Below are 13,447 nucleotides of genomic sequence, written 5' to 3' on the forward strand. Positions count from 1 at the left end.
ACCGTTCCATATAACGTTTTCACCCTTCTCGAACGATGATTGTCGAGGATCCCTTACGTAACCTTGAAACAATAAAGAATGTGGAAAAAAGGATAACTGGTGCGGTAGGCGTTTACTAAAGTCTTTAAAATGTTATCGACACTCACATGAGAGTGCGAAACGGCGAAAGGGGTTAGATTTCCGCTGGAAATCCTTCATCTTCAAGGGCCGTTTGCATAAACTATTGTTTAGCGTTTAAGTGTGTTTAAAGGTACGTGAGACATATTTAAAACACTTCCTTTGCCGGGCCAAGGGCCGTTTCAAGGGCCGTTTGCATAAACTACAGTTTAGCGTTTAAGTGTGTTTAAAGGTACGTGAGACATATTTAAAACACTTCCTTTGCTTTGTAAACGAATACATGTACTTCGGACCTGGGAAAGGCTTTTACATTCAGGTTTAATTTGAGACCAAAAGATAATTTACCTGCGTTCTTGTTCATCGTTGGCTCGCTCCAGTCTCTCCATGTCTCCTCCTAGCTCATTTAAGTCTTGCTTGATGTTAGCCTTGTTTACGTCACTAATGTAATCATCCTCCAATAGTTCTTTTCCAAATGCCAGACCGGCATTTATCTCGGGTTTTGATGCCTGTAGTTTGTGACTGCATTCCTGTAATTAAATAGAATGAGATGAAAAAAAAATTCATACAAAAGGTTAGGAAAAAATTTAGACCTCTGCAAAACTCAGCTGAAATAAGAACCAAACATTTTCTCTCAACAAAGAAAAACTTAAGGCAAATCCTCAGTACCTTTGACAAAGTGATTTGCTCTTCGGCATCCCCGCGGTCCTTCGGATTCCCCTTAGCTTGTAGTTCAGCCATTTTGTCACCACAATCCTTTATCAAAATGTGGATGCGTGTGGTCCGGTTCTTCCACTCTGTGACTTTTTGCTCTTCACCTTTCTGATAAAGAATATCTTCAAGCCTGAAAGGACATCAATGAGACTCCATAAGTAATAAATGTGACACGATATTAAGCTCATACGATCTGATAGCGGACCCTGCACAAACAAATAGAGTACATAGAACGTTAATTGATAAAAAAGGACGTCAACGGTGTGAGGAAAATCACTTACCTTTTTACAAAGTGAATCTCTGTGATGAAAACTCATGAATACCGAAAAAAAGCCCACTGTATTATATATCATGGAAGGTTTGAACCCGGGAATCAAGATCTGAAACACGGGGCTCTAAACCGTTTGTTGAGCTGCCTCCACCAAAAATACGGTCGAATAATTAAAGTGCCCTACATTATCGCACCAGGCCTTTCTGTACAAGACGACTTGCTACACTGTATTTATTATAGTTGAAAATTTCGATCCCAAATATCTCAAATCCTTTTCGTTGTCGTATAATTAGGTTTTGCAAAGTCGCCTGAAATTGGTATAGATTTTTACCTTTTCTGCTCATCGCCATTAGCCTTTTCTAATTCTTTTAGATCCTCTTCGATGTGATCCAGGTCCTGTTTGACTTTTTCCTTGTTGTCTTCGTCAACGATATCATCATTTAGAAGCAGCGACCCATATGCAGTACCTTCATTGATCACCGGTTTGGCTGATTGCAACTCCTCCTCGAATTCCTACAAAAGTTGAATACACCTTACTGAAAAAGACGCATACAAGTCTCAAAATACATTTTTCTAAATGAACTTGGTCTCCCGATAAATTCTTTAAGCAAACTTTTCTCGTGTTCTCCTTACATGCCAGGTGAGTCATTACGCTGGTAAACCGAACGTACAGGTTTTCGCTAACAGACAAAAAAAACTCACCTTAGCTAGAACAATCTGCTCTTCCAAGTCCTTCTTATCATGAGGATCTCCTTTAGACTTCAAATCTTTCACTTTTTCCTGACATTCGCCCTGTAGTTTGTTTATACGAATAACCCATATCTCCCACTGTTTCAGTTTTTTCTCCTTTTCTTCGTTTTGTTGGAAATATATTTGCTGCAACCTGGTAACAATATTACCAGTTAAAGAAAAGTTAGGTGTTGTGCATTTTAGGTGCTTAGTCCGTTATATATTACATTTTTAGACTTAGTATACACAGCATCCTTGAAAAGCAGTCTCAGGAAAGGACAGGCTTTGTCTTATTTCATCAGCTAGATTACCTGAGTACAATTAGATGCTCTTCTTGTAAATTATGCTAAATGAATTTACTACCTTTTATCAATCGATCGATCGATCAACCAAACAAGTACACATGTACGGACCTGAAGGCCATACAGTAATGTATGCGAACTAGCGGAATCAAAAAGTCAGAGTACAATCCTGACAAGTCTTAGACAAAATACCTTAGTTTCTCTTTAGCGGTATCTTCCTTCAAGTCTTTCAGAGTTCGTTCCATTTCTACCACATCATCATGGATCTTTTGCTTTTCATCAGGATCAGTCAGATCGTCATCTACGAGTTGCTCACCATAATCTAAAGCAAACTTGATCTCCGGTTCTGTATTGGTCAGGCTATCCTCGCAATCCTAATGGTCACAAAGAAAATCAGACCTGATAATCACATGGTGTTCAAAAGTTTTAAGTCAAGGAGAGAGGTCAGCAAATGTAAAAGCAGAGGTTCGAAATCGTCATTCTGGTTAAATAAATTTTTTGACTCTGCGTGTACTTTGGTATATCGTTTATTATCTTCTTGTCCTTTTTTTTGTTTTTCAACTGAACCTCGCAAAACATAAACCAAAGCAATCTCAGTAATCACAAAAGCCGAGAAGAGGAAAAGCAAGTGTCACAAGGAGGCATTGAGAGATTAAAAATGCTAACTCCGGATCTCCGAAGCGCGGCAAAACGGGCGCGACCAATTCGCGATTTGTTTCGGTTTTGTTCCTGATTGGTGAAGCGGGTGGCGCGAGCTTTCTCGACCAATCACCGAGTGTTGAGAGGTAAAACCAACACAATCCCAGATTACCTGCGAAACTCGCCTGAAAATTGCTTCAAAAGCCTACCTTTGCTTTCGCTAATAATTCCTCCACGTTCCGGTTCGTGGGATCGTCGGCCTTGACCTCGTCAAGGTGGTTTCGTTTCAAAGCAAGAATTGATCTCAATTTCACCTTCCAAGTTTCCCATTTTTCTAATTTGTCCTTTTTATCGGTGTCGAACTGGATGGATAGAATTTCCAACCTATGTAGATATCAAGTAAGACATAGGCAAATATGCAGACATCTAGATTACTTCAATTGTTAGTAAATTAAGTATTTTATGAAAAAAAATGCAACAGCCACTCGGTTTACAAAGACCAATGGAGTTCGATTATCTTTATTAATTTCTCTCTTTTAAAGGACAATGCTCAGTTTTTGTGTGTGTGGGTCATCTTATCTAAGACGTTTTACCAGGCAAAGATACAAATCCATTATATTTTCAAAGCTCATCATTTTTTCAAGTAGTTACCGAAATAGAATCGTGTTCGATATAAATGAAGAGAAAATATGGACCACAGATAAAACTAATAATATTCCACACGTTTACAAAAGCCTTAATCTAGATTTTTTTAACCGTTTGTTACCTGCCCTGTTCGTCAGCGTTGTCTTTCTCCATTTTGTCCAGATTATATTCCATATCGTTCACGTCCTTCTTGATTGAAGCCCTAACCTCATCATCAAGTATTTCATCATCTATCAAGAGCTTCCCGTAGTCAATACCTTCGTGAATCACCGGTTTAGCGGCCTCCAGCTCCTCCTTACACTCCTACATTTAAGTACCAAAAAAATATGATATGCAAAACTTTCGCAAAAGTTTGCCTTACAAGGGCTGTCTTTGACGAAAACTTTGTGACCGTGTATTGATGACTGACGTTTCGTAAACCTGAACGATGCACCACACTTGTGATCGCATTACACTTCCATTGTAATCCTACCACCGAAATATTAGGGAAACATGATTGGGTTTTGTGCCCAATTGTGGATTGCATTTAACTATATGCAGCCTGGTATGTTACTTGTGTTTGTTCCGACCAGTTTGTTATTTCTCAAATCATTCATATTTGATGCAAACATTTACAACCACCCTTTTACTTCACAAGTCCCGAAGCAGTAAAAGGAACTGTAAAGATTTCAATAAATGAACTGCAGCTATAGATAGAAAGCGAATTTCAAATTCCCAGTGCACAATCTAATTAACTCAAGCTAAGAAACTAGTTCTGACCTTCACAAGGACCATTTGTTCTTCGACTTCTTTCTTATTTTGTGGCTCATTTGCTTCCTTGAGTTCATTTGTCTTCGCTTGACACTTATCCTGCAACTTCCTCATTCGAATGATCCATGTTTGCCATGTTGTAATCTTCTCCGATTTCTCTTTATCTTGTTGAAGGCCTAAGTCTTCTAATCTGTGGAGAAAACCGCCGGAGTAAAATCACTACAAGTGAGCCAAAGAAATCTTCAAAGCCGCCTTCCTACCCCAGAAAAAACAACCGTGGCAGTTCCCTTGGCTGTTTGAAGAAGCCAGATTAGACGAGTTCATAAATTCTGAGGAACTAGAAGAGCTCCTTTAATTGCCTTCGTCGGAGTAAGGCCAATGTGTTTTATGACTCCAATCAAGAATTAAAAGCAATTAATTTAGCCTAATCAAACTTACTCCTTCTCGTAGTCATTCAGTTCAAGCTTCAGGCTCTTAAATCCTTCCCCAATTTCATTTCTTTCTTTCTTTATTGACTCTCTATCTCTAGGGTCAACACTTTTCTCACTGATCAGATCTTCGGCGCATTTAAACGCCTGCTGGATCTCTGGCACTGAATCAGCGATCTCGGACGAGCATTCCTGAGGGAAAAGAAATATGGATTCTAATTACTTTCTAAAGAAAAATGCTTCAAAAATCACATCGTGCATTGCAAGAGAATCCATTGACACAAAGCAGGAAACAGTGACATTCATGTCACTCATCTCACCCGGGTAAGTTCTAGTTGTTCTTGCACTTTCTTCGGGTCTTTGGGAATTCCTTGACCTTTGACTTTGTTGAACTTGCCCCTGGTTTTCTTATATTTGGAGTTTAACTTGTCTTTACCATCTTGCCACTTTTTCAATTTATCTTGAGCTCGAGCATCCTCAGCTACCTTTTCTGACAACAAGTTATTCAGCCTGTAAAAAGGCAACGATTAAGGAACAAGGGACGAACACGCGAGCGAACGAACAAAGGACGAACAGAAGAGCGAGAGAATGAACAAAAGAATGATTAAAACTACGAGCGATTGACGAGTGAATGAAAGAACGAATGAACGAGAAAACGAACGAAGACTTAACAAAGCAGCGAATGTCCAAGCAAACGCAAGCATGGACGAACGAACAAGCTACGAGGCAAATAAATTAAGGAACAAACGAACCGATTAAGAAACATACGCACGAAATAGCGAATAATGAACGAAAGAAATTGCGGTGGGCGACCCAAAGCGAAAAACTGAGGTAAGAAATGATATGGCTGACCTGTCTTGTTCGGCATTTATGTCTTGCTGAAGAGCTTTGAAATCCTCTCCAATGTTGTTCATTTCCTTCTCGATCTTGTCTTTATCCTCATCACTAAGTTGATTATCAGCCAAGAGATCGTTGCCGTAATCATAACCAGATTGAATTTCAGGAAACGCAGACATAACGTCGTTTGTACATTTCTAAGTAGAATAGAAGCACAAATTGCTGATAGATATCTTGTATTAATCCAAAACTCGCAATCTGGCTTCAAAGATGCGAGCTTTGGACCGACGACTTCAATAAAAAAGAACCATAAAAAGGCTGACCTATTCCATCGATCGATCGAGTGATGGTGGCAAAAGATAGCGAGCGTAAGCTAGTTCGCAAGGAGACGAGCAAGGAAAGAACGACCTCAACAGTGATCCTTAACGAATAAGGTGTACCAAGACCAGCGAAATACAGAAAGAAAAAAAGGAAAAAATAACTAAATAAAAAAATCCAACAGACAAAATGGACAAAAAAATTAAAACAAAGTAGGAAAATGAGAATGCTACAACGTTTCTTTTTTTCAATTATTGTGCAATGAAAATTTTTACCTGTATCGCCTCGAGCTGTTCCTGTATTTCAGGGGTGGTGTGGGGATTCTTTTCCTTGATGTTTCGTAATTTTGTACGGGTATCAACATTAATCACTGATATTCTTTCAGTAACCTCCTGCCATTTTTCAAGCTTCTCCCTCTTTTCAGATTCTCTCTGAGAAATTGCGTCCTCCAGTCTGCGATAAAAATTCGAAAGCTTGTTGAGAAAAAGTAGATTATATATATATATATATATATATATATATATATATATATATATATAATTAAATAAATCAGTTAAAAACCTCCAGTATTTATCCCTTAACTATGTGGAAAATATCCCAAAGACTTGGTTAAAAGAGGAGTTACACTCTATAAAATATTAAATTTTATCCCAGCCATAAAAAAGTATTCGCACAAGTTTGACAACGAGCCCGTTTTCAGCTTTAAAATCCTTCCCAATTTGTCGAAATTCTTCCGACGGTGACACTAATTCTTGACATTCAATCGTGACAATGATGTAGCATCAACAGTTTCCTGTGAGAAGGATAGACATGCACAGATTTGTTAATATGTCAAACACAGTACCTTTTTACGTCACTGCTGCTCTTTTTAAGTTTCTCGTATCTTTCTTCGATATCGTTTATGTCTTGGACTAATTTTTCTTCCAAGTCACCCCCAATGTTCTCACTTTTTACGAGTTTAATTCCATCGTCTGTAACTCTTGCTACTTCAGGATCAAGATCGGAGATTTCCTTCGATAAATTCTGCGAGAAAGCCAGAGAGCAACGAAGTATCGAATTACCGTTAACTGTGGCTGATACACGGTCTAATCTCATTGAAAAAATATATATTTATATCTACCTTTGCTGCAGCCAAGATTTCTTCACTGGGTGCGAGTTCTTCTCTTAACTGATCTTGAATTTGAAGGCGTAACTTATCCTCACAGCGGGATAGCTTCTCATTTAATTCATCGCGTTTTCTTTCCCAGTCGCGGATCTTGTTTCGTTTCTCCAATTCATTACGCAGCTCACTGAGACTAGAAAAGAAATAGTAATTATGGTGCCCATTGGAAACTACCTCCTTTTTTGCCTCACTTTTTCAGTTTCTTAAAAAATCATCGAGGCAAAAAAAATGCAACGAAAAATAATTAGAGAACTAAGACAACGTTATTCAAAACTTGCTTTATATTCATTTAATCTATTCTCGTTGATACACAATAAACTGGAATGGTTAGGGTTAAGGCTGGGACAGATGCTGTTCAAAATTCCAGCAGGAAGACGTTCATTTAGACGACATTCACCAGATTTTGGGCCAAGTTGAGGACAAACTACTTAGAAATAAATCCAAGTATGCCATGTGAGGCATCCGAACCTAGGAGGTCCTGCTAACATGGAGGTGTTTTAAATCTGAGTTCTACGTTAAATAAAAAGCAAAAGTGTAAAAACACAAACCCCTCTTGTTCGTCGTCAATAAAGTTTCTCAGTTCATCGTAGTGCTCTTGTAGTTGAGCCATGTTACGTGAGATCTCCTCCTTCTCGTTATCATCAAACAGATCGTCTCGTGAGAGCTCTCTTCCGTACAAAATGACATCTTGCAAGAGTGGCTCCCCTTCCTTTAGTTCAGAATCACAATCCTATGACGGAAATACGCAAAAGTTTGATTAAGAGCGAATTCCTTTATATTCACTCACTTGTTTTTTCTTTTTTTAAATCATGGGAATAAACTAGGAATAAAACATGCAAGTAACGAGAAACTCACAATGAACTGAGCATTCACTCATAAATTACAAAACCATTGCTGAACGTTTCCAAATGCTGTTATGTCTAGCAATTACTTTAAGCCCCTACAAATTGAAAAGTCAATTTTGTACGTTTTGCAGACGTATAATTTTATCAAGTCCATCTGAAGCACTTGGCCTTTTTTCACTTCTTTGTTCTTTGATCTGTCCTAGTCTGTATTTCACGTCTCTTAGAGAATCTCTGTAGCTGAATATGCACAAATGAGGTTAATTGGTCTTGCAGTAATTCCCCATTCGAAATGTTTTATCTTGCGTGGAAATGACGTAATTCACGCCAAAAAACCAATTTAACTGTTGACAAAGTAATCCAAGAAAGATAACATGACACATTTTGATAAAGGACTTTGCATGAAGTTATATTGATTAAACACTGGTCATGAGGGGGTCCTTAATCTTTCGATACCAGTACCTTCACCATGTTTTGCTGTTCCTTGACCCCCGGCAAATCATTTGGGGCACCAGAAGATTTCAAGTTCTCCAACTTTCCTGAGCATCTCTCCAACACCAACTGAACTGCGTTCATTTTATCCCGTAATGTGTCGAGTTTAGCGTCCCTCTCGGCCTCTCTGCCGTGGCTGATGAAGAAACAGTTAACGTTATATTTTTCCTTATTATTGGAGACAAGATGGTAACGACTAGGCTAACGTGCTCGGTATTGAAGAGTCTGGGTTCGAGACCTGAGCGCGTCATTGTTTTGCACTTTGGTGCCACTACCACAATGCCTCTCTCCAGCCAAGAGTATAAATGGGTATCGCTGAACTGTCAGGAAAGAATGATGAAATGCCGATGTGAAAACCAGCGATCAACTAGCAAACCACCCTTTCGAAAAATAGCAACACTCTCATTCGCTTCAAACTGCGGAAATTGGGATAAGCAACGATGGAGATGGCTTAAGGCTTGTGATCGCACTTTACCTAAAATCATAATTTATTCAGGAAGAAGTATAATACGAATGATCAAACCTGTCAATCTGATCTGCGCCATCAACGTGATCATCTTCGAAATCAATGAGATAGTGAACATTGGGTTGCGATTCAACAGTATGTTGAATGTTTGGCTGCAACATAAGAGTCACTGTGTATTAAGATGGGGCTATAAAATCCGATCTTCTAAATCAATTTTGAGAAATGTGTCAACCGTACAACTATCATAGAGCTAGTTCTTGGTAAACCCATAAAATCCTGGTTTTTGCCGTTAAGTAATTTATATAAATCAACTTCGAAATTTGATATTTCCAATAGAATAATAGAAGAATTCAGTGATTGAAAAGTTTGAAGGCTATCTAATCTTTACTGTTTTTCATTTATCACCATCGCCTAGCTCAATCATCTCACAAAGAACCTTTGGAAATAAGTAAAAACTGCACGCACGAGGCATTACGGTCACATGATAAAAGCTTAGCAGAAAATGACTCATCAATAATCTGAACTATCTTTAAATCACACGTGGTAATGAAGATCTCGTGTATCTAAGAACTGCAGTTGAAGAGTTTATTAATGCTTACTTTTATCTCAAATGTACTAAACTCTGAAGGTGTTGACTGAACATTGTCTTGAGAAACTTGTACAAGCAGTTCCGTTTCTCTGTTTTCCTCTGCTGAAGAAGACAGGGACAACTTGTCCTTCAGTCTGCAAACAGAGATGCAAATCACATTTTAAAGCAAAAACTTGGCGACAACTCCATGATTTTGGATACGTTTCTTTTCATGCATGAATATGTTTTATTATCATTATTGTTATCAATTTTTTTCATTCAATCCGGAAAAGAGTCTTTTCACATGCTTTATAAATAGTTTTGTCAGGCATACTTGTGAAAAATATGGAATCACGCATGCGCTTAAGACTCGTGATAGAAGGAGAACGGCCTGAATGAAAACTTGTCAATTTGTTTTTAATGTTCTATGGCATTGTATCAAAATAAGTCAAAGCGGAAGTAACAAACGAACTGCAAAACGCATTGTTTGCTGTAAATGTTCAAAGCTGAATTCTAGCCTAATCTTTCATTATGTTCAGTATCAAATTTTTGCAAGCTCGTAATTCTCTCATTTGTCGGTTTGAAAATCAAAGGGGATAGTCTGCTCCATTTGTCAACAATGTGCTCTCTTTTCCTATCATGTCTGACGCTCTTGTGAACATCTCTATCTGAGTCCAACAGTGACCATTTCGAGTCACATCTTACTCTTTGCTCTTTTGATGAGCCTCTGTTGTCATTGTGTCCCAGTTGATGTTTAAATCTTTCTGCTTTCCTCGTAATATCTCACGATCTTCTTCGTCGACGTAAGGCTCCAAACAGAGTTCGTTAACTTCACTGATAACGCGATCGATTTCCTTCTTTTTATAATCGATCCGTACCATAGATCCCTACACAAACAAGCAGATAAAAAAAGCCAACATTATTATTAATACACAACGAACGATAACTAACAAATCTTGAATATGAACCCATTGTAAGGTATAGCTTCGTTGCAGAGCAACAGTGATGCAGTCCGTTGGTGATGTCGGCCCTTTTCTACGGTACCCTAGTTTGTCTTTTCTCTTGCTTTTTTAATCTTTTATGATACCACGACAAAGCATAACATCTATCATCTTTCCTGCTCGATTTCTACGCAGGAAAGACGACATCATAAATCTAAGTCTGCAAGGGACGCTAGCCATGAGAGGCCAAACATTTTAACTTAAGCATTGGCCTCATTTGAGCAATGAGGCTATCTACAACTCGTTTACGATCGGTTAAGGAATTCAATAACTGTTCAACAGCTGAAATTCAAATACAGGAATTCAATATCCAGATTTGCAATTCAATAACCTCGTGTTCATCAATCTCTCTTCTGATCTCTGTTTGGCTTTGGGATCTTCCTCTCTTTAATATCTCACTTCTCATTTGTTGTATCCAAGAGTTGTAGATGTCAATCTGTTGCTCCCGGGGTGAAACGAGAGCCCCCCGACATCTAAAAAGAGTAAAGAAGCATAATTAAGATCGTAATTAAATTCAATTGGCAAGGTAACAATAAACACACCACCAGGCTTCCTGTTCTATCTTTGCATTTCACATTGGTTGGAAAAGTGGCTCTCTTGTGTTCCCCTTTGAGTTGGAAGTGGGCTTGCGCGTCAAGACAAAAAGAGGCTGAAATGTTCATAATTTCTGTAAGCACTATTCGTAAACGAAAGGAAGTTCTTGTGGCACTTTACAATTTTAGTAGCCATACATCATATAAATATCAATATTTTCACAAACGTCTTTTTGGTTTTCCGAAAAAAATCTCGTTCTGTGTGTGTAAACCAATGACTTAAACAAACTAAAACCAGCTTTCCCTAATTTAAAATTGCTTTCTATTACCGTTTATGAAGTCTCTGTGAGAGTTTTTCCAATTTTTCCCATCGATCGTGGAGCAGCAGTAGCTGGTTCTTGATCTCTGTCCGGTGGATCTCGTCTGTCTTGTCATTCATTATCAAAGCCTGGCCCATATCCTCTACATTTCCCACGTCCTGGCGATGATTTTTGATGTCATCCATCAAAGACTGGAAAAGACAGGGAAAAAGGAAAAAATGAGGTGAGTGAATTTCTTGTCTTAGTTCCAGCTATTGTTATTGAAGAAAATAGAAGCTCGGGTGATTTCTTACTTCGTATCATCCCATCAGATGGAAGCCTTCATACAAATAAGTAGTGCTTAGGCCTATCCTAGGACTAATCAAGGGAATTTAAAACTTCGCGAAAGGAAAAAAAAAACACGTTTGTGTGCATACATCAACAGTGCAAAGACCAAGCGATTCATTTCAGGTTTGCATATTGATGCAAGAGCCTTCAGCCTGCAGGATTTTGTTTTTCTTGGTTGTCCATGGTTACCTTTGATTTGTTGTAGTCTTCTAAAGGATTGCCAAAACGGCCAGTCGATTCCAGCTTGTTGGATACCAGGGTTTCTTCTTGTGTGATATAAGCATTCAGGTCTCTCAATGATGCTCGGTAAGCTTCAAGGCCCGCCAAATCCTAAAAAAAGGAGGAGAAGACACGTTTGCTACAAAAAAGGCTGAGCCATTTTGAACTGAGTGACGAAACTAAAGAAATCCGTAATTGCACCAGTCGGCTTTAATTTCAAGCGCTTTCCGTTTGAGTTTCGTGAAATCACAACCAAAGCCAATGAAAACTCAAAGAAAAAAACAAGCCAACCGCCTAGATCGCGGGAAAACGTTCGTGATCAAAACCAGTCACCCTTTTTGTCGCTTGCACTTTCTCTCGTTCGAGGCAAGTTGGAAGATTTTATTTCGGTCATCCCTGCTCCCTCTGATTTATATTTTTGTTCTGATTGGTCAGTACCTTTTTCTTTTTGACTTCTAATTTGTTCACTCTTTTTTTTCGCTTAACTAAGCTCAATGGAAATGCGTTTCAAGTCTTTTTTACAATACAATACATTACCGTATCAGAAAAAAGGCTTTTTCGTATCTAATTTACAACAAGATTTATATTTCTGCTTCGTATAAAAAAGCCTTTCGATCGAATGGCGAGCCTTCGTGAGCATTGTCACCAAAAACTGTTGCTCACAACAGCAATTGCTCCTTGTTTCTGTGTTTCTTGTTTCTGTTTCATAATTTCTAGGAAAGTCACGGCGAGCTAATGATGGTCAACTACGACAATAAAATAGCAACACTTACGTCAAGTTTTCTTCTCTTCTTTCCTCCCTGTGGTGAGTATTCTCTCAAGCCGTGAAATAAGCTGGTCAAGTACATCATGATCAACTTTTTATCTGGCTTGTCCACGTCAATATCTGTACGGAAATAAAAATAGAATTTAACGAATAACTAACAATTCGAAAAACCGGCAAATCACATACTGGCTATAAATTCGAAACCATACGAAAGAGTGAAGTTACTTAGCATATTTGGGTTCTTCGCATCCCATGTTCCACAGTAGAACCAAACAAATTGTTGGTGTCTCTGTGTAATTGACCGTAATGTCGTGGACCACTTGAATGGCATGTTTTATAACAATGCAAAAAAAGGAGATCTGAGGAAAGCTACGGCAACATACAGGTAGAGCTTTGAATGGATTCCAGGCTACTAAACTGAGTATTACTTTCGAAATATGGCGACAAAATCGAAAAAAACGTGTTTCCACCATTACACAATGACGCCCTCAGATCTCAGTTTACATTGCTTCTCAAAATCACGAGGAGATAACAACTGTGCTCCGAAAGATAATTTAAAAAAATGAAGGGCTGGTTCACAGGGGAAGCTTGACAAATCCAAACTAGTCTACGTTTTATTATACGAGAATGACAGTTAGTTTTCGACATTTCCATTTGTTGGGTTTAGTTAATCAAAATATCGGAACTTCCATCTTAAAACGAGTTATTTTCGATGGACTCGACTTATGATATGAACGAAATATTTCAAGAAAATTGCAAAAAATTCTTTCCATTTTTCTGTTTTCGCAGTGGGCTAAAAATGAAGCTTTCAATAAGTAAACTGAACTGACAACATATTCACTACGCTGTAGAAATCCCCTAAATTAACTTAGCATTGAAAACCTGAAACTATGGAAAATAAAACTGTGTTTTAAATATTCGCAAGTGCCAAAATTTTATTAATTAACTTTCTTCGTTATTTTCCGCACACTGAAATAGGTGTTTCAATTAAAAGTTTGTTATAT

At 38.2% G+C, this 13,447-nt stretch overlaps 1 protein-coding gene across 2 annotated transcripts in view; it reads right to left on the bottom strand.

Annotated features, from left to right (window-relative positions):
* The window catches only part of LOC131780581 (utrophin), a 49,327-nt gene that overhangs the window by 25,813 nt on the left and 10,067 nt on the right, over positions 1 to 13,447 (bottom strand). For both annotated transcript variants that reach the window (XM_059097193.2, XM_059097192.2), the window contains exons 9-31: positions 12,451 to 12,563; positions 11,648 to 11,788; positions 11,141 to 11,322; positions 10,610 to 10,751; positions 9,983 to 10,164; positions 9,309 to 9,432; positions 8,767 to 8,861; positions 8,214 to 8,379; positions 7,458 to 7,639; positions 6,868 to 7,042; positions 6,592 to 6,770; positions 6,023 to 6,200; positions 5,445 to 5,626; positions 4,913 to 5,102; positions 4,603 to 4,784; positions 4,174 to 4,354; positions 3,536 to 3,717; positions 2,979 to 3,153; positions 2,323 to 2,504; positions 1,802 to 1,982; positions 1,431 to 1,612; positions 784 to 958; positions 463 to 644 (exon numbers count right to left, since the gene is read on the bottom strand). In XM_059097193.2, the coding sequence (XP_058953176.2) occupies positions 463 to 644; positions 784 to 958; positions 1,431 to 1,612; positions 1,802 to 1,982; positions 2,323 to 2,504; positions 2,979 to 3,153; positions 3,536 to 3,717; positions 4,174 to 4,354; positions 4,603 to 4,784; positions 4,913 to 5,102; positions 5,445 to 5,626; positions 6,023 to 6,200; positions 6,592 to 6,770; positions 6,868 to 7,042; positions 7,458 to 7,639; positions 8,214 to 8,379; positions 8,767 to 8,861; positions 9,309 to 9,432; positions 9,983 to 10,164; positions 10,610 to 10,751; positions 11,141 to 11,322; positions 11,648 to 11,788; positions 12,451 to 12,563 (3,853 nt within the window). The remainder of the gene's footprint in view (positions 1 to 462; positions 645 to 783; positions 959 to 1,430; positions 1,613 to 1,801; positions 1,983 to 2,322; positions 2,505 to 2,978; positions 3,154 to 3,535; positions 3,718 to 4,173; positions 4,355 to 4,602; positions 4,785 to 4,912; positions 5,103 to 5,444; positions 5,627 to 6,022; positions 6,201 to 6,591; positions 6,771 to 6,867; positions 7,043 to 7,457; positions 7,640 to 8,213; positions 8,380 to 8,766; positions 8,862 to 9,308; positions 9,433 to 9,982; positions 10,165 to 10,609; positions 10,752 to 11,140; positions 11,323 to 11,647; positions 11,789 to 12,450; positions 12,564 to 13,447) is intronic.

The sequence above is a fragment of the Pocillopora verrucosa genome, chromosome 9, assembly GCF_036669915.1.
Source record: "Pocillopora verrucosa isolate sample1 chromosome 9, ASM3666991v2, whole genome shotgun sequence".
In the NCBI taxonomy this organism is placed as follows: Eukaryota; Metazoa; Cnidaria; class Anthozoa; order Scleractinia; family Pocilloporidae; genus Pocillopora; species Pocillopora verrucosa.